At 53.0% G+C, this 27,730-nt stretch overlaps 10 protein-coding genes across 10 annotated transcripts; 4 read left to right on the forward strand and 6 right to left on the reverse strand.

The window, feature by feature from the left end:
* Nucleotides 1-1,430: 1,430 nt before the first annotated feature.
* On the forward strand, nt 1,431-2,051 carry Z519_04177 (uncharacterized protein; the record flags this gene model as incomplete). The annotated part of the gene is made up of 1 exon (XM_016761923.1): nt 1,431-2,051. The coding sequence occupies one exon, from the start codon at nt 1,431-1,433 to the stop codon at nt 2,049-2,051; it is 621 nt and encodes a 206-aa protein (XP_016622261.1).
* A 940-nt stretch (nt 2,052-2,991) lies between these two features.
* On the forward strand, nt 2,992-4,551 carry Z519_04178 (uncharacterized protein; the record flags this gene model as incomplete). Its single annotated transcript, XM_016761924.1, has 4 exons — nt 2,992-3,314; nt 3,394-3,488; nt 3,563-4,151; nt 4,224-4,551. 4 exons carry the CDS (start codon nt 2,992-2,994, stop codon nt 4,549-4,551), a joined length of 1,335 nt encoding a protein of 444 aa, XP_016622262.1.
* Nucleotides 4,552-5,610: 1,059 nt separating this feature from the next.
* Nucleotides 5,611-8,059, reverse strand: Z519_04179 (uncharacterized protein; the record flags this gene model as incomplete). Its single annotated transcript, XM_016761925.1, has 3 exons — nt 5,611-6,164; nt 6,231-7,965; nt 8,030-8,059. The coding sequence occupies 3 exons, from the start codon at nt 8,057-8,059 to the stop codon at nt 5,611-5,613; spliced, it is 2,319 nt and encodes a 772-aa protein (XP_016622263.1).
* A 593-nt stretch (nt 8,060-8,652) lies between these two features.
* Nucleotides 8,653-9,767, reverse strand: Z519_04180 (uncharacterized protein; the record flags this gene model as incomplete). Its single annotated transcript, XM_016761926.1, has 2 exons — nt 8,653-9,026; nt 9,068-9,767. 2 exons carry the CDS (start codon nt 9,765-9,767, stop codon nt 8,653-8,655), a joined length of 1,074 nt encoding a protein of 357 aa, XP_016622264.1.
* Nucleotides 9,768-11,156: 1,389 nt separating this feature from the next.
* On the reverse strand, nt 11,157-12,972 carry Z519_04181 (uncharacterized protein; the record flags this gene model as incomplete). Its single annotated transcript, XM_016761927.1, has 2 exons — nt 11,157-12,567; nt 12,626-12,972. 2 exons carry the CDS (start codon nt 12,970-12,972, stop codon nt 11,157-11,159), a joined length of 1,758 nt encoding a protein of 585 aa, XP_016622265.1.
* Nucleotides 12,973-13,264: 292 nt separating this feature from the next.
* On the reverse strand, nt 13,265-14,227 carry Z519_04182 (uncharacterized protein; the record flags this gene model as incomplete). Its single annotated transcript, XM_016761928.1, has 2 exons — nt 13,265-13,990; nt 14,039-14,227. 2 exons carry the CDS (start codon nt 14,225-14,227, stop codon nt 13,265-13,267), a joined length of 915 nt encoding a protein of 304 aa, XP_016622266.1.
* A 697-nt stretch (nt 14,228-14,924) lies between these two features.
* Nucleotides 14,925-17,300, forward strand: Z519_04183 (uncharacterized protein; the record flags this gene model as incomplete). Its single annotated transcript, XM_016761929.1, has 3 exons — nt 14,925-15,228; nt 15,303-15,620; nt 15,712-17,300. The coding sequence occupies 3 exons, from the start codon at nt 14,925-14,927 to the stop codon at nt 17,298-17,300; spliced, it is 2,211 nt and encodes a 736-aa protein (XP_016622267.1).
* Nucleotides 17,301-19,435: 2,135 nt separating this feature from the next.
* Nucleotides 19,436-21,442, reverse strand: Z519_04184 (uncharacterized protein; the record flags this gene model as incomplete). The annotated part of the gene is made up of 1 exon (XM_016761930.1): nt 19,436-21,442. The coding sequence occupies one exon, from the start codon at nt 21,440-21,442 to the stop codon at nt 19,436-19,438; it is 2,007 nt and encodes a 668-aa protein (XP_016622268.1).
* A 757-nt stretch (nt 21,443-22,199) lies between these two features.
* Nucleotides 22,200-23,172, forward strand: Z519_04185 (uncharacterized protein; the record flags this gene model as incomplete). The annotated part of the gene is made up of 2 exons (XM_016761931.1): nt 22,200-22,244; nt 22,297-23,172. 2 exons carry the CDS (start codon nt 22,200-22,202, stop codon nt 23,170-23,172), a joined length of 921 nt encoding a protein of 306 aa, XP_016622269.1.
* A 1,958-nt stretch (nt 23,173-25,130) lies between these two features.
* Nucleotides 25,131-27,668, reverse strand: Z519_04186 (uncharacterized protein; the record flags this gene model as incomplete). Its single annotated transcript, XM_016761932.1, has 3 exons — nt 25,131-27,169; nt 27,269-27,342; nt 27,436-27,668. 3 exons carry the CDS (start codon nt 27,666-27,668, stop codon nt 25,131-25,133), a joined length of 2,346 nt encoding a protein of 781 aa, XP_016622270.1.
* Between the last annotated feature and the right edge of the window lie 62 nt (nt 27,669-27,730).

Consider the following 27,730-nt stretch of genomic DNA (forward strand, 5'->3'; position numbering starts at 1 on the left):
CAAGCACCCGACGCCGTTGGGGACATTGATATAGGCCGGTCAGAATAACGTAGCCTGGCTCTCGACACGGTAGACAGGACGTTGAGCAACTTAGTAGTCCGGAAAAATGTTGCTTCAAGTGTCAGCTCTCTTCGACTCTCTTTCGGTAGAGCGACTTGCAGGTCAACAATTTTGTCATCGGAATGGCGAGGCTTTGAGGTTTATTTTGTTGGCGTTGCTAGCCTAATTAGGCTAGGCTGGATATGTCTGCGCATTTCCGTAACCTGTCACTCTACCTCCTACTTGCACTCTCGTTGTCGCTCCAGGTAGAGTTTCTGATTCAATCCATCAATCCATCAATTAACCCATTCCTGACTCTTAGATCGGCTCAGCATGGCCAGCTTCTAGGCTGTCAAAGCCCACGAGGGTCTTCTGTCGATCGAGAACCTGCCGCATTAATGACAGGGCAATTCTCTCCCGGGCCGGAGCCCAAATGAAAGCCCTGCGCCAGGAAAAGGCTGCAGTTTGCGTGTGCGTCTGGTTTGTTTAGCTTACTAGATGTTATGCTCCAGGGATAGACATGACATTGTGCAGTGAGCGACTCCGGGCAAGTTGCTAGTAGGATGTATCGCTTGAGAAGTTGCCCAATGCTCAGCCTCGCCGAATTTGGATACCGGCTGCCTAACCCTCGACTCCAGCTCCCATTAGCAATATATATTGCACTTTCATTCCATCAGAGATACACCTACGATATGTATGGAAAGCAGCAGTACCAGACCACGCCATGCAACAAATGGCCCGCGCTGATGCCACCGACAGGTTCACATTCCCAGCACTTCCCACCGCCTCTTCAATTCGTCTATTCAAGTTGTCTCAACACACCGCGCTTGGCGGAGTCACCAAGTTGATATCCGAAGTGTCCGACCATGAGCTGCACACTGCGCCGGAATGTACGGCTTTGTCCTACAGATTGGGACAGTGACAAGCTGATCCGCGGCTTTACCTTGAACGCGAAATGCAAATCCATTCAAAGGCGCGCGACGTCGTGGTGTCGCTCGGGCCACATCCACACATCGAACATTATCTCGAAATCCTCGGGCACTTCGAACAGCCGGACCGCCTAGAAGGGAAGGCGAGGAGGCGGGACATACAACCGGGGATCACGGCGTGCGCGAGATTCTGAACTTGAAATACTGGCGGCGCGCTTGGATTGTACAGGAGGTGACGTTGGGCAAGAAGGCACGCTTGAGAGCCGCAGAGCCGAATCTGATCATGAAGAATTTTTGCCCTTGTGCAAGAAGTCTCACTTGCCCTTGTCGCACGGCCGCCTGCGCTTAGTGCAGCGTGATACTCGAGTTGGGTCCGCTTGGGCTTTACTGAACTTGATCTCTTTGTACAAGTCGTCAGGCAATTCCTTTGACATGGCGGAGTGGCTTTGAGAGTTGCTAGGTATGCGGTGCAAGGATTCCAGAGATAGAATCTACAGCCTCCGGGGACCACTTGGTTCGTGTCGCGGATATGATCAGATCAAACCACCGATTAAGACAGTCGATTATTCCAAGCCCGCGGAGGCGGAGATTTTGGAATGTGCTTTCCTGCTTCTGGCGAGCCTTCCTCTTCGCACAGACGTCGAGGATGATTTCAGCGGCATCCGGCCCATCTACGACTTGTTGTCCCCGTCGCCCGCAAGAGGTGTGCCATCGCTGCAAAAATTCTCGCTCGACCCGTCAGTCCCGATCCAACCTAAGGTCTGGACAGCCTGCCTGTTTCACGAAGTGACCTGCTTCCAGCTGGCCATGGTCGAAGCGCACGATTTTCTCGAATTCACGGCGACTTTTGAGCAGAATGACATCTTCACCCTCAAGAAGAAGCTCGCTCAGTCGTTCGCGACTCTCGGCTCTCTTCTGGCTCTCGCCATCTGCGCAGTCCCAGGCGGGCTCGCTTGCAAATACGCCCAGGCAGCTTGTGGTCAAAAATCTACGTCGAGCTCTCAGCAAGCCTGTAAAACCCGGGGATGGACGGTCATATTCTCTTGTACCCGGCAATGGTCACATCTCAGTGTCGGTCTCTAGGGAGTCACCGCATAGTGTTGTGCTTTGGATCGACGCCGAAGCCACAGACAGCCATCACTATGTACTTCCGCGAAATATAGATGAGTCTGGTAAGACTGAACTGCAGCACATCGAACTCGACCACTGGTGGTTTGTAGCTCGACGATACGCGGAGAACAGAGGCGATTGGCGGCTGTATCCCGTGCTCCTTCCCGGAACCATATGCCCTTATTCACATCAGTGGACCGCGGAGACTGGTTGAGGCTTTTGTCTCTGGTAGTTCGCTGGACGCCAAGCCGGAGTCTCTAGAAATCCTTGAGATGTCACTCATGGTGTCTTAGACTCCAAATCCGTTTGACCCGGTCGTTCAGATACACCCGGCGGAACCTTTACACTGCATGTTGGTAATGGTTCCAGCCGGTTGCTATCGACGTCGAAAAGTTCGCCTTTGTCCTCTCGGGTTTGGTCTACGTGCGGATATATGAGCATATTAAGTCGACCCTATTATCCTAAGAGATGTCTTTTTCGAATGGATTCTTCGACGGTATTATTTACCGGTGTGTCGTATCCCATCTCACCTTCGACCTCATATTCTCTCTGAATCAAAGATTTTACAGGTTTAATGTGGATATATTCACAAGCCTCTGAGAGACATGAGTCTGAATTGTTTGTCGATCAATATGGCTCTAGATCAACCACTGCTAACGGGACTAGACCATAATCAAGACGTAATGGCGAACCCACTCTTTCTCCCACGAGCACAGTTGAAGTTTATTATCCTCTCTTGGCCAGATTGGAGAAGCCTTCGTCATGAGGAGCAGGAGGAGCAACCTCGGTCGTTAGGCACAACACCCTCCATCCTACATATCTTTCCACGTTCGTCCCCTCTTCTGTGGCCGAGGGTCTCTCTCTCACTCTCTCACACGGGGAGACTGATACGTCCATTTTTCGCTGTTCCATGATGGCTGCAACAAAGTCTCAGATTGTCCAGTCTAAGGGCATTTTCCACGGTCTTCCAACCTATCCTAAAGATTCCACAGAGAATGCGGATCTCACGGCGATCGTCACTGGGGCCACGGGCATTTCGGGCTATCACATGCTGAAAGTGCTGGCTGCTGCCCCTGAGCGATGGTCCAAGATCTATACTCTATCGCGACGCCCTCCCCCGGACTACTTCTTCGCTGATCTAGGCGATGGGGCTGCGCGTGTTGAGCACGTAGAGGCTGATTTCCAGGCCGGCCCGGAGGCGCTTGCACAAATGCTGAAAGCGAAGATTGGGAAGGTGTGAGTGAAGAATCAAGATGCTCCTTGGTCCCTGGAGAAGAACGAGAAGTCGCTCCGCTAACCAAAGGTTTTGAGATAGCGATCATGTCTTTTTCTTTTCTTACATGCAGCCGGCGCAGAAGGGAGATATTTTAGGCATGTGGTCCAACGCCGATGAGTTGACCAGAGTCAACAGTATGGTTCCTAGAACGACTTTTGCAGCATGAGACTTCGTTTCTTTTTCCAGAGCTAAGATGTTCTCGACACAGCCGACTTGTTGGTCAATTTCCTGGGGGCGTTGAAGCTCTCAGGGTTGAAGCCCAAGAGATTCCTCCTCCAGACTGGAGCCAAAAATTACGGATTCCACATCGGTCCGGCAACGAGCCCGTCGTTCGAAAGCGATCCCCGGGTCACGCTCGAAAGCAATTTCTACTACCCGCAGGAGGACCACCTGGCGGAATATTGCAGAGAGACCGGGGCTCAGTGGAACGTGGTGCGCCCGTCATACATCATCGGCGCGGTGCGCGACAATCTGCTAAACCACATGGTCGGCCTCGGCGTGTACGCATCCATCCAAGCACATCTCAAACAACCCGTCGCATTTCCAGGCGACTACATCGCTTGGGACAGAGAGTACTGTCAAAGCACAGCCCTCCTGAACGCCTATCTTGAAGAATGGGCTGTCCTCAATCCCCAGGCCGGGAATGAGGCGTTCAACGCCCAAGACGGACTCCCTTTCACCTGGGGAAGATTCTGGGCCTACCTGGGAGATTGGTACGGGACTACTTGGACGCCTCCCGAGACCGACCCCGCCAAATACAGGGCGTTCGAGTCTCGCTGGGAGGAAACACCACGGGGGTAAAGTCAAATTCCTAATGGATCCTTCCTTTTTCCCTTTATACTCGCTCTGACACAAACGTCAATCCACAGATACGGCCCCCGGGGCGTGACCTACTCCACGTTCAGCCTGCTAGAGTGGTCCGAGCGCGCAGACGTCCAGGAGGCGTGGAAGGAGCTCGTCCAGCGGCACGGCCTCCTCCTCGACCCGTTCACGGACGCCGGCAGGAGGGCCCAGATCTTCGGCATGAGCGACTCCGCAATCATCGGCGGCTGGGCGCTCTCGCTCAGCATGAGGAAAGCTCGGAAAATGGGCTTCCACGGTACCGTCGACTCATACGAATCGGCTTTCCACACCCTCCACGATCTGGCCAGGCTCAAGGTCTTGCCGCCTCCGGCGGCTGCGACATATACGGACTGAGCTGAGTCGTGTTTTATCAGGTTCAAGGAAAAAAGTTCGCGAACCTATAGTAATTAGTCGACTATTTGATGGCGCTCGAATATTTTGTGCGGCTTTAAAGCCTCCTTGGATGATTTTTCCACCCGGGCTCCTCGCTGTTGCGATGTGAGCACGGAGTGCTTTCAGCTTGTTCGAGTCGATTATCTGCTGTTTTATAGAAACATTGACAACGATGAAAATTCTGCACATCTACCGCGACGCCGAATGCTTCGCGAATGGAGACATCGGTTGACAGCCAAGACCGTACCTGCCCAAGGGGACATTCGATATCCATCTACCCCTTGTAGCCCCGACAGGTTTTAACCCACTCACATCCCGCGAATCTCGACCAGTTCGTGCGCCCATCGCGCATGTAGTTGTGGAAAATCACCCATCGCTTGCCTCGAAAAATTCGCCAATGTGCCAAGGAGAGACGTCATTCAATAAACAGTGTCTGGGTGTGCACGGAGCAGGCATTTCTGCAACTGCCTACTGGTTAGTCTATGGACAAGGGGGGCTGAAACTGAAATTGACTGACGTGCCGGTCTCAGCCCAAGCCTCGTGGCGAGGTGTCGTGCTAGCCAGCACCTGGTTCAAAGAGCTAGGTATCACAAGAAAGTACAGGTACTGCACTTACCGAGATTGAAACACTCGGTCACAGATGCCTACCTACTTAGAGAATGTTGTATCAATTTGAGAGGCAGCGTGACTCTCGCCGACTTTTTGCTCGGGGGAACGGACGAAGGGTAGAAGTAACTCTGTAAGTTTCAGGCCTGTACCATTTGATACGGATGCATTTGTTTCGGACTGGCGCCCTGTTCAGCGTCGTCCAACATAGCTTCCTGACGCCTCCGTGCAAGGTGAGACTCACTTGGATCATTTTCATCTAACCCCAAAATGCCGCCAAGATATGTCTTGTCTCCCACCTTGATTTTCTCAACGCCATGAGCCATCCCCCCTTTGATCTTTTTGAGCCCCGACGAATTTCATCTCCATCCAACCCAATGCAAACCAAGTATTTCTTCTTTGGCGGAATTATTGCTACATGGCACACTCATGGATGCCTCCGGGACCCAACTCATTATACTCACTCCGGCTCAAGAAGCCCTTGCTGTTACCCTGGTCCACAATAAAGACCACTTTGGCTGCCACTTGAGCTCCCAAGAAACCAGCTTCTTCCATGCCCGACATGGCCGGATTTTTCCACTCCGGGAAATATTCGGGCGGCTTGACGAGTTTTATGGAGATTGGGGACTGAGAGAACCCTCTATGTTGGTGGGAGAGGGTGGACATGGGGTTGCTGGGATCTGCGGAGGGCGTTCCTCCCAGAGAAGGGTTCACACCAGGGACTTGAAGGTGTTGGGACTGCGTGTTAGGCTGCATCATGTTCTTGGTTGCAGCGACAAGAAGAGGGTTGACGCCGCCGCCTGGGTGGTGGAAGGGGTGGTTTCCCTGGCCGGGGATGGGTGTGTTTGTCCCAGGCGTGGCGACCGGAGTTGTGAAATTTGAGGGAAGCTCGGAGGTGAAGATCGTGGCGGTTGACGGAGACAGGATATATCGTGAGTTGAGAACGGAGAGAAGGTTTGTTGTAAAGCCTGTTTAATAGAAAGGAAATGGTGGGTTAGCAGTAGGAGCTTCTGTCAAGACACAATCAAACATACCTCTGATTCGACTTCCATTACCAAGTACGATCAGATTGTCCCAGAGAGTTGCCCGTTGGGGGATATCGGGAACGCTCAAGATGGTATGATGGATCGCCTCCGCGATTATGTCGACGATTCCATCGCATGCTCCTGGCGGCGGAGTTACTGCCATGAATCGTTCCACTCCAACTTCAATTTCTCGCTTTCGTTTTCGACTGATGGGTTGATCAGCATCGTTCGACTCACCGACAGGGACGAAGTCCACGTAGGTAAAAGTAGCTCGTTCTCGTTCTGAATTGCGTAGTCGGATTTGTCTGGCAGCTTCAGCAGCGCCACCTCTCTTCGCCGCGGCCTTTTCGGCCTTCTCCCGTTCGCGCTTTGCAAGTACTTCGGCGGCGTTGTCGCGGGCAACGATGGCAGCGACGTCGAGGACGCCCTCATTATCCTCGTCATCGCCATTAGGACCCTCTTCCCCCACCACGGTCCCCATTCCCGGCCCTCGGGGTACCTGACCTGGTCTTAATCCCTCGCCGTCCTTCGCATTCATCCCAGAGTCCAACGCCCCTGTAGATGTAGCCGCAGCTGAGTTAACAGCAGTGGCGGCTGTGCCGCTAAAAGAAGACCTTGGATAAGGAATTCCCGCTGGCAAAATCTCGCAAATGGGACTCTTTTTCAACTGCTCCGCCATGTCCTCGTCAAACCCCTGGCTCTCCAGCGCCTGTTGCAGCCGCTTGGTCATCGCTCGACCACCACATCCGGAAAGGGCGATGCCCCTCCCAATATCATTAACCTGAAACTCGGTGACCGCACTGACATCACATTTCTCATGCCCGATATCCAACACCAACGCAGTCGGCACACCATATGCATAACATGCCGTTAATGCGGCATCCATCAGACAAAATGCTGGGATCTTCCAGTGTTCAAAGACATACTGGGTTATCATTTCGTGATCTCGTGCGGTCCAACAGGGTTGTGCCACGAAAAGGACCGGCATATGGAAGGGAGGAGAGATCATGTTATAGATGTGCGAAAGGAGGGCAAAGAAACAGGACCAGTTTTCAATGTGCCCTTCTTTGATCGGGTAGACAGCGCCTTCGGTGGACCAGTGGTCGTCTTCGAATGTCTCTGTGGTTTCATCCTCAACGGCGGCAGCGGCTTCTCCTTCTCCTTCTTCTTCCTCTTCTTCTTCTCCTTCTTCTTGTTGTTGGGTGGTTGTTTGTGCTTCCTGCTCTGGCGGCGGAACCATTTCGGCATCCTGGGTTTCGGGTTTTGTGGGTTCTTCGGCTGGAGGGGCCTCTTTCATCTCAACATCTTCTGACGAAGCAGGCTGATCTTTTCGCTCTTCGCCTTTAGGTTGCTCTTCAGCGGATTCTTCAGCCTTGGGTTGTGGCCCTTCCCTCGACTGCTCCGTCTTGAGTATTTCGCCGTTTGTTTGCTCGGACTTGGCCTCCTCGCCGTTTACTTGCCCGCCACTAGCTTGTTTAGTTTCCTCCTCCTTGCCATTCGTGATAGGAACATCCGGTTTGGAATCGACTTCAATCGGTTCTGGATCGGGAGGCGTAGGGGCTGGCGCGGGCTCTGCTTCGACCACTTTCGGCTTCGTTGAAATCTTCGTCCTGATTTTGACGGGCTCCCATTCTCCAGGATTCGCGCCCGGGAACATGCGCGTGGGAAAGCGATACCTCGGCGGCGTAAAGGACTCGGGCAGCCCAAGTTGTGCAGCAGTGATTTGCGAACCGGGCGCAATGATCTAGGAGTGGGTTAGCGAAGGCGGCTCTTGGGCATTGCTCTGTGCGTCCGGTAGTGAAGCTTACGAGCACATGCTCATCTTTGAAAGGAGGCATCGCGGAGGTCGCGCGGTCACAGTTCTCTCTCCTTGTTAACTTGGCTGGCGCGGCTGATCGTAACTTTCAAGGGACATTTTCTGTCGCGCCGCGAAACCGCAACTGCGACGCGAGGCTTTGCCAAGACATTTCGCATGCTACGGCGGAGGATTCAGCGGTACCCGCAACAAGGCCTCAAAATGGTAGAAGACGGACCCAGCCTCGAGGAACGGACCACTGCATCAGATTTAGTGTGGGAACATAACTGAATCATCGTGAAAGGCTTTTAGTAGATTTCATCTATGGAAGTTCGTTATCAATCTCAATGGACCTCCTGTGCTGGCACCCAGCTACTGCTTTCATCCCTGGTAATCGTACAGTTGGAACTCGCCCCTTGCCATAGTTGTGAATTTCTGGCAACGGCCCTATAATCAACGCCGGCCATGACCTTGAACTCCGAAACTCCCTTCTCCACAGCAGCACCATTCTTGTCCATCCAAACTCGACGACGGATTTTTCGATGCTCCCTCTCCAACCTCAAAATGACCCACTTAATCGTCATCAGACTCGACCATGTCCACCGACGATCAGCATCTTCCGCAAAACCCTCCTCGCTAACCACTTGCTGCAAAGCCCGGTCTGTCGCTGCCAGTAAGAGGCGCGCCATGTGTGGGCTGCAAGCGAGTAGTCGGCTCAGAAGCTTCATGCGAAAGACCGCTGGCCTGGTCGGTGTCGAAGGCATCGAAATCAAAGAATGAATTAGGGGGAAGTTGGTCAGGATGGAGAAGAAATCCTGTTCCGTCGAGGTCATTGACAATCGCTGCGCCAAAATCCGGAAAAGATTGCACATCGGCAAGAGCGTTGTCGTCGAGAAGGAGTGAAATATTGTCAAGGTCTGGAAGACCTGAAGCAGGTAGCTGATCCCAAGGTTGTGTTTCGGCGTCGATGGGAAGACTGGCAAGCTCATAACCCAGGTCTCCGGCTGACACTGCAGGTCACACAATACCACAGCAGGATATTGTGCCATACCGGAGACGGTGGGGAAGCTTGACAGCGCTGCCATCGAGTCGGAAGCGGTCTGTTCAACTTCGGGATGTTCGTGGATGAGATTGAGTTGAGGAGCGAGAACCGGGGATTCGTGTTTCAAAGGAGTCGAATCCTCAGATTGAACCAAGGTTGGATGATTAGACTCGGCATCCGAACAGTCGTTGAATGAAGACGGGGTGAAAGGTGGCTGATTGGAAGTTGCATACAACTCTGGGGCCGGTGTTGCATCCCCTGCATCATCGAGATCCATCTTAGGGGTTTCGACAGGGACAGGTAAAGGAAAATCTGCTTGGACACCAAATCTCGACTGGTAGCGAGAGAGGAGGTCGCGGAGAGCGGCATTCTCTTTCTCAATCCGGACCTGTCTGGCCTCAAGCTCTGCGACAGCAGCCTTCTGTCGCTGTCGAGACTTGTCGGCTGCCCTGCGGTTTCTGAGGATTCTCTCGTTCTTTCTCTGTTCCTTCTCCTCCGCCGTCTTGGCTCGTTTTCGAGGTGGGAGGATCTGTTTGATTTCGGGAACAGGCTGTCCCCAGGCCTTCCTCTTCTTCTTTGGGGGTTGGTCTGGGGGGGTTTGGCTGGCCTCTTTGCTATCGTCTGACAACGGAGGTGGCGTTGGGTAGCTGTGACTGTAGCCCGCTACAGTGAGTGAGGCAGGGTCGACAATATCTGTCGGACCAGTCATGGTGGTATGATAGGCGGGAGGGTTGCGCTAATGACGGCAGGAGGAATGATTAAGGTAGAAGGCAAGTTGGGTGTTGAGGGGATTAAGGTGTGCGTTTATTACGGTGAGGCCCAAAAGACCACGTATCCTCAATGCGGACTCATGGTTGCTCAGGCCGAGCCGTGCCAGTATAAAGTGGAGTGAACCATCAAAGAGAGATTAACCAAGGAAACTCGTTCAGAGAAGAAAACGTGAAGAGATTTGGTGATAAAGTCGAGATGAGTTGAGAGACGGAAGAACAGGCACCTGGAATTAAATAAGGCCAGAGTGTCAATTCAGGCGATGCAGGGGGTGCGCAGGGTGCGCAGGGGTGCGGTCACCCAAATATCCACATGCACATGTACACCGCAGACTTCAAGACCAGACTTCACCAAGGGGGTTTCGGGTCCAACTCTCTAGACGAGCCAGACGAGCCAGTCGCATCACCGCTTCTCACTCATGATCCTATTTCTGCCCTCCACTCGTATCCCGGACTGCGTCCTACTGTCGCCATCATCCCCATCATCCCGCCCTTGAACGCAACCCTGCACCACACCCCCTTGGCGCGATCAACGTCAATATCGCCTCCCACACCAGTTCCTCCACCCTCAGCTCAGCCTCAGACTCGTCAGCCGCACTCGTTTGTCCCACTCCTATGCTTGATGTACATGCGATCATACTGTTTTGGTCTATTGGTGCCTTTAGGAGACACACAGCTTGTTCCAGATGTACGCAGGAGGAAGCTGTCAATTGCTGTCCAGACGCAGGGGAAGTTCTCCACACCATTCAAAGGGTTATCAAGAGACAGCACGGAGACAGAAAGAAGCCAGAAAGTTGCTTGCCCTCAGCATATCCCTATGAGGCAATCTTCTACTGCCGCAACGGTCGGCATTGCCATAGCGAGAGTGCTGACTGCAGCTCTTCGCTCCCCGTATAATCTCTTTAATCTGACTCCTTGCAGACGTCTTCCTAGGCCTCGGACTGCACGTTACCAATCACGAAGTCGAAAAGTGTCTTAAGATGCTCTTGTTGATGTGTTTGTCATGCCGTTGCTATTTCCTCTCCTCTACCTTAAAGGCTGATGCGGAAATGGGGTATCTCTGTAATCGACTTTTGCCCTTCCCTGACCGCAGTCAATCATGATTTGCCTTTCCGTTACAACACCAGCCCGATATTTGCCTCCTTTTTATTCCAGTCGTGAGCATGCCGTATCCTTCCTAAATGGGACAGCACTTGTCATTACATGCATGATGCATTTCACCATCGATGTTCGCTGCCCGGTATGGCCATGCCATTCATTGCTCTGTACACATCACCGCCAGGTGAGATGTTTCCAAGAATCTTCTTCCAAGAATCACAGTGAAGACTATATCAGTTGTGTTGAAGACTAACAGGCGCATTCAAGACCCGCTTCTTCATCCACTCCGTGTCCTCGTAAAGCTTCTCCTGGTAGATCTCGTCCACAAGGTCATTGACCATGTCCTCGACGATTTGTTCTTGATACCGCTCACCAATCGGGCGAGCGTTGGGGTGCGCAGGACCATCCTTCCCGTATCCATACCACCAGGGTCCATCGAACTTGCACTCGATTGCTCCACCAGTGTAGTGACTGATCGCGGGGTAGTAACCTAGCAAGCCGTCGTCTACGTCGCCGTGCCCTCCGGTGACGGCTCTGCTGCCCTTTTCAATGTAAGATGCCGGCGGCAGGAATGCAAAGAGGTGTTCCCAGACCATGCCATGGTATTTCCCATTCACCCAGAGTTCAATCTTGCTGCCGGGTAGGGTGCGCAAGTGAGGCAAGTCGTGGTTAGGATGAGGATCAGTCAGGAGGTCGTATTTCTTGCCAGTCTCCGGGTTGATGGATTTGTTCTTCGAATTCAGCGTGGGTCGGCTGAGGTCGTGGTTGGGGGTGTACTCTGGACATTCGAAGTAAGTCATGCCCTTGTGGAGAAATGGATTGCGATCGCGGATGATGTCGTGATCGGAAGGCGCAGTGCATCCCAACATTGGAGTTACGGCGGAGCGGATGGCAGCTCGAGAAGTGTTTGGTTTCTTTACAGTCTCGTCCTTGCTCTTAGCAACTTCGCCTTCCTTGGGTTTTGGACCGCCCTTAGCAGCCTTCTTCCCGCCGCCTTGCTTCTTCTTCATGACCGCCGGACCGCATTTGAGACCTGGGTACTCCGACGGGTTGAATTTACCCTCGACCACTTTCTTGTGTACCTCCAGCGACGGCAGCGTGATCATCAGACCGACCACGTCGCCAGGAGACAGGTCGTCGAGATCTCGCGCACCTTCACCTTGCATATGATACATCTGGGTATTGAACCGCACACTGCCATATTCTTTGGATCTCCCACTCCTCAGGATAACCGCATACGAATAGGCATTGCCGCCCAAATTCTCGCTCCAATGGTGTTCGCGTCTGCAGAAACCCACCCTCAGACCCCCTCGACTCGTTGACGTTCTATCCGTGTTTTGGGTCTCTGCCAGCGCGCGGTCTGGGGCTTCTCGACCTGGAGGAGCAATGCTGATGACTTTAGCTTCGAAGAAGAATTGTCCCTCCCTGGCGAAGACATTGGCTCTCGTAGTATAGCTACCGAACTCCCCACTCTTGCCTAACATGTCCTTGGTGAAGACATTCCTGATGTTCTCGACGCCACATTGAGGGTGATTCTCATCGCTTAGGCGCGCATAGCGTGGAGGAGCTTCGTCAGCGTGGAAGTAGAAAGTAGTAGGATCTCGCTTTGCGCGTATATAGTAGCGTTTCTCTTTGCTCTCAACGCTGTTTCTCAAGGTTAGCAATCTGCTCATTTTGCGCAGGGAGATGGGCGGGATCTTACTGCGTCCCTAGAGAGTAGAAGTCAATCTTGTCGCCATTCGGGCCGATCTTAGAGTGGTCGTAAAACTTCTGAACTTCCTTCTGGTCTTGGAGGAATTTGGGGTCGTTAGGTGCAATGTAAGTGGGAAGTGTAACAGGTTTCTCGTCCTCGATCCGGTCGATCTTGGCCGAAACTTGTTCCTTGAGCTTCTCGCTCGGTTTTTTCTCCCGATGGCCACGGCCTGAAGACTCGTCCATGCCGGGCTCGAGCTGAGGTCCAGGCTCTGGTTCAGGCTGAGGCTTGGGCTTGGGCTTTGCTTTCTGGTTGGGAGAGGGACGGGTTTTGGGGACCTTGTCGCGTGTCGGCATTGTCGATTTCGTGTCCAGCGAATGTACTTGCAGAACGGATAAACTTCGGGACGAGGTTTTGCCGGCCGAGGGATCTGTGAGAACTTTAAAAGGGATCAAGAAGGGATCAAGAAGCACTGAGTAGGGTTGAACAAGTTGAATAAGGGCTTCTTGGCGCTTCCAGTGCGATATTCACTTTGTCCAACTCACTTGATTAACTTCTGCGCAGTTTGCGGGGACAGCGACAGACAAAGTCACTAATTTTCAGGTAGTGCTAATAGAGTCTCCCCTGGCCCGTATCTCCATTGTCTTGTCAGCTCCCTTTGAGCCACCCTCTAAGAAAGCGATAGGCGGCCAGCACATCTCCAACAGGACCAGTATCCCGTGCCAGTCCAATGAAACTCAAGAACCACCCTTCCACAATCCACCGGGCGACGAACCCAGAAATGGCCAAGCCAGTAGCAATCACGTATCCACAGTTGAGCAAAATCAGCAACGCTTCGATGTTGTTGAGAAGAACGGCCCAGCCCACGTAGTTTGTGGCTCGAAAAGCAAACCCAAATGAATCGCTCTCCTTTGTTTCTGTTGGCCAGATGACCAACAAGATGGGAAACAACTTGGTGCAGCTGGAGACTAACAGGGCAGTGCTGATGGCGCTGGGACTCGCGTGACTGGTTGCAATGGTCGAAGGCGCGTCGGTTGTCGAGCAGGAGGCCGTGGTGGGCGTTGCATCTTCAAGGGCTTGCTCTCGCTTTTTCTGGTGGGACACCAGTATCCGAACCAGTGCGCGAATGATGCCGTGCTGAGCAAACGTCGCCAGGACATTCATAGTCAAGAAGAAAAGATATTGTGCTAGAATGGGCATGTCGCTGAGCCGCGATCCCACAGCAGGCCCACCGTTTGCTGCATTTGATTTTTCAATTCTTGCCCAGGTAATATAGACATCGAAGAGGACAAGCAATGTGCCCAGGCGCAAGATGCTAGGATCGAACTTGTCATCGGAACGCCCCAGCCTGTTGAAAAGAAGATGGCGATACACCTGTCCTCAAGTCAAACGAGGCCGGAGAGACAAAGACCAGCCACTCACCTGCGGTTTTATCAATACCAGGTCGATGAACAGGACGACAAAGTCATGTTCGACATATTTGTCGGCGAATCGTTTGCAATTTGGGCATTGTGTCAGGCGAACGCCTTTGCCGAGGGTCCTATCATCCGCCTTGCTGTAAACGGTGTATAGCTCCTTGACTGGAGTACTACATGTAATGCATATGGGCATGCCGGCCTTGGTTGTCATTAAGGGAAATTCTGGAAGTATTGCATCAAGGGGGGAAATTATACAGTACAAAGAGAGAAGTGGATCAATGTGGCTTGGCAAGGCTCCAGGCTTCCATGAATCCAACGGGCAACTTTGCCGCGCAGCGAGCGAAAATCATAAATGAGCCTCATCATTTTTCACTCACTTTCAGTCAACAACCTTGGTCGTCTACCTTCCAGAGTCCAAGATATTTTCGCACAATGTTCTTGATGCGGCTTAGAGGTGTCTGCCATCTGCAATTCTCCCATACCCCAACCATGATTCACAGCGAAGCGAGCAACAGCAATTCCACTTGGGTTCCAACAGGTTCACCCGCGAAACTGCCTCGAATGATTGGTTCGAAAAATGTTCCTTTTTGGGTATAGACGAACCCACCGTGCCTGTAACAACAGTGGCGACAAGCAGGGCTCTATTCTCCCTATTCCTCTTTCGGCACATTCCGCGAGAAAGCCTTGAACTCTGGGGGCAGAATGGGAGAGGCTGTGATGGCGCGGGGGGCGAAGCGAGGTATCGTATTTCGCGTTGCAAATATCAGATACACGAGGTAGGTGGTCTGAGAAGAAATATATAAAGTGATTTTTCCACATCCCTTCTTCTCTTCAGCCATCTTGCGTGTTGCGTTTCATGTTCGCTCCTTGATTCAATTACGCATCTCGCCATGGTTTTCATATACACGTACCGCAAAATCAGAGCCTACCGCGCTCGCAAAGCGCTAGAAGCTGAATCTCAAAATCAAACAACATTAACACCAGGCCCAACCTCATTACCCGCAGCAACCAACTCAAAGTCTCCAGCCTATACTCACGAGAAGACAAAACCGTGCCCACAATGTGGTCAAGAAAAGAGCAAAGCCCGCAAATACAGATGGAAACTCCTTTTCTGCCTGCTACCAGCATTCTTCGTTGCCTGCCTTGACTTGACCATTGTTGCGACGGCGCTACCGCAGATCGCTTCTCATTTCGGTCAGTACTATTCATCCCCTGTCAGATTCAGCCTTCTTCTCCCACGCCTGAGACACTGACGGAAAATGCGACAGACAAATTCAACCAGCTAAATTGGATTGTCACCGCATTCACCCTAACATCCACAGCGTTTATTCCTGTCTTTGGCCAACTAGCAGATACATTTGGGCGTCATGCGACGCTGCAATGCGCCGTGATTATCTTAACCATTGGCAGCGTTCTTTGTGCTGCTGCTCCGGACTGGGCCGTCCTTCTCCTCGGTCGTGCACTGCAAGGCATGGGTACTGCGGGAGTCGGGAATGTCAGTATGATTGTTCTAGCGGATTCGGTGTCCCTAAGAGAACAAGCTATCAACACAAGTATCTTCCAATTGTTGAATGGAGTTGGCTACAGTAAGTTTAGTCCCTCTGTCATATTTACAGCTCCAATTTGCACTCCCATGAGATGTATATCGCGTACCTCTTGTAACCTCGCTCTCTTCAGGTGTTGGACCAGTCATAGGCGGGTATCTCACAAACGCAAGCTGGCGGTACTGCTTTGTTCTCTGCGCTGGACTCTCCGTGATAAGCATCTTCACCATGTTTCTTCTGAGAAGCGACCTCAAGGCGGGCAAGGTCTCAGTCTCACATCCTCCACCAAACACCAGCTGTCTGCAAGCGATAGCGGGCGGTCTTTCAACACTCGACTTCGGCGGCATCGTCCTCTTCATCTTCGGAGTTGGCCTCATCATCTTGGGAACAGCCTGGGGTGGTTCAACATACCCGTGGTCGTCCTCGGCCGTTCTCGCCCCGATAATCATCGGCGCCATCCTAGTCCTTCTCTTCCTGCTTTACGAGGCGCTCCTGTCTTCTCCAAACAGCTTTCTCTCGCGCCACTTGCCACGAAACACAGTGCCCATGCTCCCATCCTCGATCCTCTCCTCCAAAGACGTCACTTTAATCTGCTTCATCGCAGCCGGTACCGGCGCCGCTCTCTATAGCGTCTTCTACTTCATCGGCATCTATTTCACCTTAGTCGAAGGGTTCGAGGCTTCCCACGCCGGCACCCAACTCTTGTACTACGTTCCGGGGATCGGAGTCGGAGTGTACGTGGCAATGTTCATCTGCAACGTATACCCGCGGCAGACTTTCCCGCCGCTCCTGCTAGGCACCATCATCGAAAATGCCGGGATCGCAGCGCTCGCCTATGCGGTGAAGGTGAAAGATGAGACGTTGGTCAATGTCATGATGGCGATCGCCGGCGCGGGCACAGGCATGCGCTTCATGCCCTCAAACCTGCACCTGGCGGGCATGTTCCGCGACAGGTTGGCTCCGGTATACTCGATGTTGAGGTTCGCACTGCCGTTTGGCGGGACCCTCGCGCTCACGGTAATGGGCTCCGTGTTCCAGAATCAAATGAGCGAGTACTTTGGCTCCAGCGCGGTCAATCCTAGCACCAACAACGACACCACCAATGGAACGTCCTCGGTGGGATTCAGCCTGCACAACCAAGCTTCCCTCGACCTGATCAACGACCTACCCCCAGCCGAACAGAAAGCGATCCGCTCCCAAGGCGCCACTGCGACAATGTGGGCGTTCATTTCCATCCTGCCGATCCTAGGTCTAAGTCTACTTGCCAGTCTACTCCTAGGCAACGTGTGGATTTCGAAGAAGCATGACAAAAAGACAACGACCACCAAGAACACAACAAGCGAGAAGACAACAACAGCGCTGTCGAGTCATGGTAGTAGTCCCATTGGCGACGCGGAAAAGGCAGATGGTGTCTTTGAGCGTGCTGAAAACGGAGCCGAAGACGGCCTGTGTCGCAGGCACGCTGCCACGCCGAATGGATCTTCTGCCGATGTAAGGGCCCAGGAGCAGAGAAACGAAGTCGAGTTCATCAGCGAGGTGCTCTTGCTCGCGCTGGCAAGGGGCGACGTGCGCAGATTGAAGAGGAAAGGCGTCTCGGAGGAGCAGGAGGACGCAAGGCCATCGTCGACCACCACTCGTATTACTTCACAATCAACCCTGAGGAAGAGAAGCGACGACACAGCTGCAAACGAAGCAGATCTCGGAGGGAGGCAAAATAAATGAATGAATATGATTGTCGTCGGCGAGAGCGAAATAAATGGGTACGCTGACCCAGACGAAGCGACATGCCATTATTTTGAGCGGTTTTTTTGTATACATACCACATATAACACAGCGTGGCGTATGGAAATGGTGAGTTTTTCTTCATGGGCGGCTTGGATCAAAATTTCGTGTGAACGCCACATTTACCTGGACTCGGTTCGACTCAATTCGATTTAACAATGTATTCCGCATATGTCTGGTCATATACTTGCGTGACAAGTAAGCTTCCTGGCGCAATATTGGTCCATGATATTGGTCGCTGGTCCGAAACTGGGCCGAATCGAATGCACATTTTGCGCAGCACTGATCAGTAACGCAGTGCAGGCCTTGGCAAGAGCCAAACCGCCCCCAGAGCCATCTTTATTATACGGGGCAATGCCATCGGCATACACAGTGGAGAAAACGCCATCAACGAAGACATCCTCAGCGCAGAGATCCAGCACACCATCTCTCAACTGGTTTCCAATTTGAGAACCATATTCCAAGATGTGGAGCGTTTTCAGAATCGATATGGGATGATGCAGGTTCAATTAATTGAAGGGCCGGTGTCCCTGTTCAAGAACAGCGTTAAACCCACTATGTCCGGCCTCGCTTTGGTCTGTTTCAACGCCAGAAAAGCTGGAAGATGAAGGTTCGATGGGCAACACGGGACCAGAAGAAGTTTGGCGTGCTTCTAGACGATCTAAAATATCCAATCCAACAACTTCGCGATATAACTCAAGCAGCCGCCGATCTGGACATCTAGCGATCTGCTCTCAAGGCCTAGGTTTCAGCAGTGTCGAATGTTCGGGACCTCGAAATATTAGAGGCAACAATGAAAGACGATCCAGAGAACGCCGGGTTAGCCGGCCAGCGCGTTCAACTGCTGACTGAGGGCTCCGTCTCCAGAACCAACCCGACACTCTTTACGGCATCAGCTTATCACACCGCTCGCACGCACGCATACAGTCATGACTTCAGGTCTGAATTCGGTGCGGCGCACAACCAGTCAGACTCCACAGATTTCCAAGGAATCGACGGTCCATTAGAAAACGCCCTCGGGTCAAACTGGGAATGAAGACATTGACGAGTCCGACTTTGCGTTCAGTCAGCGAAAACAACCTCAAGTCAATCCTAGAAAGGGGATAGGCATCATAGCGGATTCTTTGGGCAACCATTCAGTGTCCGGTAAGTTTCAGCCGTATGAATAGGAACAAAAAGGCCTGTCACATATAACGGTCTTTTTCTGCCTATACGGGCGGCGAATTCTTCATCAGTATACTTACTAATTCCGTTCGGCTTCCCATCGTCGCCACCTAATTGTTACTTGGAGGCCCCGATATGTCATCCAAACGGCTGAGTTGACGGTGAAAATCTTTTGGATCTTATGAGCCACAAAAGGAATCCTTGTATGGGAATTTCATGCGAGTAACAATAGTGGCCGATCAGAATGATTTCATGTATCGGTCTTGTACCATACAATTTCCCGCCCACTGACGGTCAATAGTCTTGGTGGTTATCATCTCTATCCTTGACGAGGCAGGTTGGTCAGCTTGTTGTAGAGAGGATGTATCTTTTTATTGATTCTTGAGACGCCGTCGGCTTCACGGCTGTGTCACGCATTGCTACGCAAAGATGCGCACAGCGAATCGATCCAGCCGGGAAAAGATTCAAGATTACGAACTTAAAACTGGGAAGTCGTTTAGGGAACAGCACATCTCGTGGGCTACTTTAGAGGCCGCTGTGGCTTGGACGTAGCTTAGTACTGATGAACTGGACATCCCTCAGGTCTTGCTTCCACAGCAAGCTTCACAGCTTCTCCCTCCAACAACTCGCAGTTCTACAAGTACTCTCGCACTGCCCAGCACCCCCTATCGACTCTCCAGGCTGAGTTGTCCATGGATTGTTCCCTGACATGCTTGTGTCTACCTACACGAGTCTCGCGAGGGAGGTCTTACGGAATACGAAACAACGGTTGGGCGTCACCGATGCTTCGTCACACGCCGGATTGAAGCGGCCTCGCCCCGGTTCCTGAAAAACGGACGGAGCACAGTTCGGGTGTATATGAAAAATATATGTATACTCAGTACTGGAACTCATTTCGTCCAAGGTCACACTCAATCGGCAATCTTCTTCCCGTCCGCCCAGGTGGGCTTCACCGTGCGACAGACACCTTCGTAGTCGAGAAAAATGCCCGATCTTCGTTGTGGGCCGTTGTCGAAAATGCCCGGCGTGGTCCAAAACATGGTCCAGTTTGTGTCCGGGATCTTCCACGTCCCCCTCGACCGTTCAAAGTACCACTTGTTTACGGGGTTGTCCTTGCGGCTCCGCCAACAGACGCCATTGGGAAAGCAGGTGCGTACCATCGCGTTAAACACAATGTCTGCCACGCCCCCGGCCCCTTGAGATTTCTTGAGGACAGCGAACTTGTCCAGGTACGGGACTAGACGGTCTGTGTCGTCGTCGGAGCAACCTGGCGGGGTTTCCCATGTGAGAATTGCACCGCCCTCATATTCTCCTGCGATAATCACTCCAGCGATTCGATCATTGACACGTTTCAGATACGCCTCCACGTCGAGCTTTCTGTTAAATGAGTCGTCGACAAGGTATGTAAGCTGATCCAAGTCAATTCTAGGGTCGGTCAATTGCAGACGAGGCTTCGACGTGGCGGTCCAGGTTTGTGCCTCTGGATTGGGCAAGATAGTCAGCGGCATACCTCGTTTTACAAAGGTCGAAGTCGTAACCGGGATGGATGCATCTTGTGCCAATCTCCCAGTAGGCAAAGATGATGAATATGCCGGCTTGTCGGTCAATAAGTTATGGATTAAAGGATTCTTTTGCCTTCTAGTCCCGACACCGGACACTCCGTTGTCGCTCAACCTTGCAGTGTTGGCGGCTTCAAGTGGAGTTGTCAGCAATCCGGATGAGGAAGGGGGCAGCATTTTCAGCGCGTCGCGAAATAGTTTCAGATTCGACGCATGTTTCTGAGAAACACTTCCCTCTGTCGAGCTTCTCAGTTCCTCCTGCAAGGCGGCATACTCTTGCTCCAGATTGACAAAAACATGTCTCTTGTCAATGGATTTTGTGCTCGGGATTGACCCAGTCTCATCAACAACGATGATCCTATCCAATGATATTTGCTTACGCGTCGACTCGAGCTTTTCAGCCGCCTGCTCGGGCTGTTCCTCTACTCGAGGGCTGAAGTTGTGGCCGGAAAGTTCTCTAGTCAAAGCTAGGAGTGCCTCGTCAGCCGTGATTGAGACGGCTTGTGACTGTTCTGCAGAATAAGCCACTGGCAGAGCGATTGGTATCCTTCCCCGCCGTAGAGGGCGGGTCAACAGCTTTCGCAGAAAAACTCGAGGCCTGCCGTCGGCACCGAAACTCAACAGATTGTCCAGTATTCTTGCTCCAGAGGGATGGATGGCGTCGATGGCAGCAACCAGTTTATCCGCAGCCTGGGTGACATTTTCTCGTGTTCCTTGTGGGCTCTTCTCTTGAGGCACCTCCAAGACGACACAAGGTGCCATACTGAGACGGGAGAGAGAAGACAAGGTCTGGGCGATACCTTTCACAATCTCGTCAGCCAGGGCATTAATGTTGCTGATCTTGACCAGGGCAACATGAAGGGTTTCCAGCTCTTCAACAGCAGAGTGCTGTCCATTTTCGAACTGTTTAAACACCGGGCTCTCCTCCGAGGCTCTCGTTAGACCGAGGAGATCTCCTGTATTGGCCTGAGCTTGCGATCTTGATGGAGCATGTGTCTGCTCCGGAGCTGCCTTTGTCGGGCTCTTAAGCCGCGAGATGTACGCCTTTGCATCTCTTTTGGTAGCTGCCGAGCTCAGGAGACTGGTGAAGAACTCCCTATTCGCCAGACGCTGCTTAGCTCTGTCGGTAAAAGAGCTTCTCTTGTCCCGCTCGCTCACATCTTGGGCGTTGTACGACGCAGGGTCATCTGTCCGTGGGGCGGGCTGGGAAGAGTAGAAGCGAGAATTGGATCGGGGGAGCAGCGAGGGGGAGCACGGGTGAGAGATGAGGTAGGCCTTCAAGGCTTCAGCTGCGACGTTTCCGCTGGTGAGATGTGCGGCATAATGACTCCGAACTGCACTCAGGGCGGTCTGGTTCATGGTTTTCCTGTGCGGTCAATGACGAAGCACCAGCAGCCCAACGAGTTGGATGAGAGCGTCACCTAGGTAGGTCCCTGCCACGGGTATATACCAGGCAGTCCTGTGCAGATTTTCATCCTGCCGGGTGTGTTCAACGCGGGAAAATCTTTGGGATGGTTGTGTGTGGCACGAGCAAAGGCAAGATGCTGAGGATTCTGCCACCTCCGCCGCGTCTAACGAGACAGCCTTCACCGCCCTGCCCCGTAGCAAAGGTGATTGGTCAATTCGTTGCCCCTCGGCAGGGGGAATTTGCGGGCATCTTTCTCCAGTATTCCCACGCTCGCCACGCATCGAGGGAGGGCTCGAGGGAGGGCTCGAGGGATAGATAGACACTGTCACCTGCAAATGCTGACCAAGTCGTTGCTATGTCCTGTCAACCCGTGTTTTTCCCGAGTCTCTGGAGCATCTCAGCCCTGCGAATGAGTTTGTACAATGTACAAAGTAGATTTTTGTCAGCTCCCGGAATCTCTCCGCATGCTGCATCTGCGACTTTCTGCGACTTGCTGCGACTTACGACGACCAACGTCATGATGGACAACGGGGAGAAACGGATCAGGCTGCGGGCGGCTTCTTGTACGATCTGATCGACGGCAATTGACATCTCAATGGTATAAGTTTGTCAAATACCTAGCAGGTGGATGAAGCGTGTCTCGCCAGCCACAGGGCCCTTACGTGTGCCTCACTTGTACCTCACTTCCACGTCGACACTTTTGACAAGATGGCGCCTCGATTGGCTTGGCTAGGCCTGGGGAACATGGGCAGAGTAAGTTTCGGCAATGCTAAGAACGTCCAAGAATACTGACTTCCAACCCAAGGGCATGTGCAAGAACTTGGTAGAGAAGGGCAACCTGTCCCACCCGCTGATCATCTTCAACCGCACCGTGCAACGGGCCCATGACCTCGCCGCCAACATCGGCCATGCCACCGTGGCGTCCTCCGTGCAAGAAGCCGCTTCGAAAGCCGACATTATATTTTATTGTCTGGGAGACGACCCGGCAGTGCTCTCTACTCTCGAAGAGGTCCTCAAGACCGACGTCAAGGGCAAGGTGATTGTGGACTGCAGCACGGTCCACCCTGACACCACGGCCAAGGAAGCAAAGATGGTTGAAGAAAAGGGCGCCAGCTTCGTGGCATGTCCTGTGTTCGGCGCCCCGGCCATGGCCGACGCGGGCCAACTGATCTGCGTCGTGGCGGGTCAACCTGACGCCGTGCAAAAAGTGATACCGTACTGCAAGGGCGTGATGGGCCGCGCCAACGTTGATTTCTCGGGCCAAGAACCAAGCAAGGCGACACTGCTCAAGGTCATTGGCAACACATTTGTCCTGGGCATGGTCAATGCGTTGTCCGAGGGACATGTCTTGGCCGAAAAGTCCGGCCTGGGCGTCAACGAGCTCCACAAATTCATCGAGGTCATGTTCCCGGGACCGTACACCGCGTACTCTACCCGAATGAGGACGGGTGACTATTACACGCGAGCGGAGCCGTTGTTCGCGGTTGACCTGGCACGGAAAGATGCGAGGCACGCCATGAATTTGGCCAAGCAGAGCGGGTGTCGAATGAGGCAAGTTGAGGTGGGAGACGACTATCTGAAAACTGTCAAGGAGACGGTGGGTGAAAAGGGAGACATTGCCGGCATCTATGGCGCCGTCAGGTTGCAGGGGGGTCTGAAGTTTGGGAATCAGGATGCTTAGATGGATACCCAGTGGGTGAGGGTGACCGAGGGAGTGGACGAATTGGTTGATGAACGACCCCGGCTGAGAGAAAGGACCCGGCATAACATACATGCATACATATACAAGGGTCTAGAGCCACTTAACCCCTCCCAAGCAGATAGATACAAGATACAAGATGCAGGATGCAAGGCGCCAGATGCCCCGTCAGATGCAGAGAACTAACCAGGGCATGCTGCTCGCGAAGCTGCAAAGTACGAAAAACAAGCCTACTAGATCTCGACACGGAGAGTCGATCGCCGCCTCGCCTCGCCTCACTGCATGGTATGTCAGCGGTGCATGTCATGTGGCATCATGTGATATAGCCATCTATATACCTGTCTTCCGGCCTACTGTTTGTAGATACCCGCTGGTTCTCCATTTCCTTTCTCTTCCCCGTCTAAGAAGGGCATACCACATCGAAGCACAAGCACAAGGAGAAGGAGAAGGAGGGGGGAAAGGTCCTAAGGCTTCCCTTTTCCCGATTCGATCGAACCATCTTCACGGAACCGTAATCGAATTACTGTACTATCCCCTCCCGCCAGTGGATTCGGTCCCCCTTTTCGTCCCGTCCCGTGCGTCTTTCGTCCCGTATCCCGTATCCCGTGTCCCGTGTCCCGTGTCCTCGACAGCTGGCTGGATGGTGTTGTTAGTTTGTTAGTTTTGTCAATTGCGTTACTCGTCCCCGGGGAGGGAGGGAGGGAGGGAGGTAGGTAGGTAGGCATCTCGGAACGTAAACCTACAGTGGTAATAAACAGCCCCCAGTTATTCTGCTATTCTATTAAGCCACATGGTTGATTGGCGAGCTTGAGCTTGAGGCTGAGGTTAAATCACCTACATACCTGCCTCGATTTAATACCCAGATTGCCTAAAGAGTCAAAGACTCTGGACCGATATGTAGTGGCACACTACACATCACGGCGGAGGCGAGGAAGGCGCAGCTAATAAGGCGGGCAGGGAAGGACAGGGGTTTCTTTCTGCGCTGCTTGCCGGCTTGCTCAAGCATGCATACTGAACTGTACACACACACACATACATATGCACGGTCCTTCCAAGTAACCCATGCATCACCAACAGCACATACCCCACTCCCCCGCGGAATTACAACCATATGTAATAGGTCCTCCGCGAGCTGGAATGACGAATGACGCCGTCCATCCACTCCCGTGGAGAAATATAATCGTACTTACATGTATATATACATCCGTGTTGGGGGAGAGGTCGTTGGACTACCAGGGCCCTCACTTGCCTGCTTGTCCAGCTCCCGACCTGCCCCACGCTGGCTCTATTATACTCATAGAACATGGGGAGGAAGTGTGTACGCCTGAACTCGTCTTGAGTGTGAGGGTGAGATCGTTGTGTGGGTTAGATATAATGTGAGTGTGGTGACATCCTTGGAGACGTGTGATATATGGGAGATATCGTCTGGCGCGTATGGGTATCGATGGGCATAACTACATATGTATGTATCCACGTAGCTATGTAGCCCATCATATATGTAGCCATGGGGGGAGCCATGTGGCTATGCATCCAGGCAAGGTTTTAACTGACAACATCTCTGGATACCTAAATCATCCTTCCGTCGTCCCCGAATATTCAACGTCCCTTCGTCCTACTGATTCTCTTTTCTCAACATCGTCGTCCTCGCCGTTCTCGCTGTTCTCGCCCCTCATCTTCCCGCCCGGTCTCGCGACCGAGATGGCTTTCCTGCCTCCCCCAAAACTCTCTCTGACAGAGACTGATACTCTCACACTCTCATATCCACATGTCTTATATTTCTTCTGTGCGGCGGTTTGGGACAAGGGAAATTCTCAGCTGAGATCCCCCACCCCACCCTCTGGTTGGCAATATGTAGAAAGCTTCGCCCGCCTCCCTAAAGTAGCCCGTCCAGTCCGCCTAGGAAAGTAAAAAGCAAAAAAAGAAAAAGAAAAAAAAAAATCTCAAAAAGCCTCGTGATCACTCCCCGTCTCGCTCCCGCCGTCGCTCCTCGCGTCGTCCCACTGTTCATGCAAATCCCACTCGAACAGGTCCTGCAGACGCAGCTGAGATTGGCTCTCGACAAGCACCACCTCGACGGACCCGTCGTCTCTCCTGCCAATTTTCTTCTCGGCCGTCAACTTGCCCCGCTCGTAGAGCAGTTCTTCCAGGTCGCGCTTCATGCCCTGCGTAAACGTGTGGTTCTTGCCCAGCATCTTGATGCGTCCTTCAAGGACTTGCCAGTACAGCTCCTCCGTTAGGTCTAGGTGCCCTTGCTGTTTGTACAACAGGGCCAGTAACCGTAGACTTTCCAGTCTCCGCGGGTGGTTGTCGCCCAATGTGTCTTTCGAGTCCCTGATCGCCTGTCTCAACACGGTGGCCGCCTCCTCGATCCGATTCTGCCGCTCTAGCGAGCGATGCAGATTCGTCAGTGCCGAGATGGACTGCAAATGTTTGGGCCCGAGCACCATCGACGAAACCTTGTAGACTTCACGCAAAACCTGCTCCGCCTGCTGCACCTTCCACTCGACATTTAACATAAATCCGTAGCAATACTTGGACGCGATGGACCGGGGATCTTCTGGACCGTAGCGCTGGACAAACAGCTCATGCACCTCGTAGAGATCTTGACTCGTGATGTCGCGATCTCGCATCTGTCCGTTGGCCACATAGACCATCCAACGCACCGTTGTCGTGAGGGGGTCATTCGGTCCCAGCACCCGTTCTGCCACCAGATACGCACTCTGCATGATGGTCTTGGTGATATCTCCCTGGTTGTGCATCTGCAGGATCTGTAATGTCTGGTTGAGCGCCAACAACACTTTCGGGTCCTGCTGTGGCGCGATCATCTTCTCGAACTCGGCATCCGCGTCTACCAGACTCCGTTGCGATAACGTATAGTTCCCTCGTCGAAGGTAGATGCAGGCGGCGAAGCACCGGGCGACCCACTTCCAGGAATGTTCATGGCCTCGTGAACTGGCGGGGATGGATATCGTGCTTCCTGGCAAATCCTGGGTGGCGTTCAGGATGTTGCGAGGTAATTGGGGCATCTCCAAATTCGGGAGACTGATAAAATGTTCTCGGGTGGATTCATGGCATGTTGGACAGATCTGTTCAAAGTCCATCGAATCCTCTGACGAGCTGTCGGTGAACATTAGCGCCCAGCTCCGAATGTCGTCGTGGCCGCAGAGTGACTTCAACGGCGGTGCGTCGACTATCTGCAGCGCCATGTACTCGACGTCTCGACCCAATGAGTGGCAGGGCACGGCGGAATTAGTGTCAGAGACGGTGCCGGCATGGCGCACCCGGTCGTCAACGATGGCCAGCGGTTCACTGGGGGGAATAGGATAGGTATATGACAGCGCCGCCGACAAAGGTGCATCCTGGGGAGACGAGACGGCATGGGCGCGTGACGACGACGACGGCGAAGAGTCTGACGAGCATGTGATATTGCTTTCTCTGGACGCAAGATAAGGACCGTGCCTTTGAGGCGGTGACACGGTCAGTGGGAAATACGGCGAGGCTGAGTGGTGGGGTGACCACCTCTGCGAAGGACTAGCAGGGGAATGTTGGTGGGCGAAGGCGGAGGTGGGGGCGGTGGAACACGAGGCTGGTCCTAGTCCTGGTCCTGGTCCTGATCCTAAGCCTGAGACTGACTCTGACGCAGCTCCGGTAGGCGAGTGCAAGTCCTTGGCCGACTGGACGTTCGCTGCTGCGATCTCGGCCGGATGTCCTCTCGTGGGAGGAGTAGCAGGTGGCCCTTCTTCGCCCTCTGCCTCAGGCTCGGGAGTATAGGCTCGGACATGAGCATATTGCTCCTGTTGTTGATCGGCCGCGGTACTACATTTGACATTAGCAAGGGCAGTGGCGAGGAAATCCTCCTCGGTCATCTTCCGCCCTTTGATGTATTTGTGGAGGTCCTTGAGTGAGCGTTTGTGGCCATGGATCACAAACGCCGTCGACCGTTTACCGCTTTTTTGGCGGGTGTGGTGAAGCACCGCACCTGGGAAGATGGTCGTCAGCAAACCAAACAGGAGTGATGGGGGAAGCTCTTGCAAACAAATATTGCTACGGGTCCTCAAAAGGGGGGAGGGCTACTTACATATCTGATAGTCCTTGTCCGAGTAGTTCTTACTGATTCCCCACTGCGACAGTCGGGCTTTATACATCCGCTCCCTGTTCCAACTCTATCAGCAAAATGCATGGGACGTTGAGTGCACGGCAAAGAATAAGATGAGTGGCTGGGCTTCGGCGATACTGTGCACTCACGTTGCGCGGAAATTGTGCCGGTCTAAAAGTATTCTTCTCACATCTCTCAAGGGGTGCTTTTCATAAAGGATCCTGATTTCCTCCTTCACCGCTTGCCACTGAGCGGGAGCGGGGCCTTCTCGCGCCTCGAGTTGAGTAGAGGCGGGCGCCTGGGATTGGGATGATGCTGATGCTGATGCTTGAGCAACATTCTCGAGCGTCCATCCATGGGGATTGCCCAGGCTCAGGGCCATTGACTTGATCTTGTTCTGCTGTGCTCAACGGTCATCACTGCCTAAAGTGAAGTTAGAATTAA

This window comes from Cladophialophora bantiana (genome assembly GCF_000835475.1).
Source record: "Cladophialophora bantiana CBS 173.52 unplaced genomic scaffold supercont1.5, whole genome shotgun sequence".
In the NCBI taxonomy this organism is placed as follows: domain Eukaryota; kingdom Fungi; phylum Ascomycota; class Eurotiomycetes; order Chaetothyriales; family Herpotrichiellaceae; genus Cladophialophora; species Cladophialophora bantiana.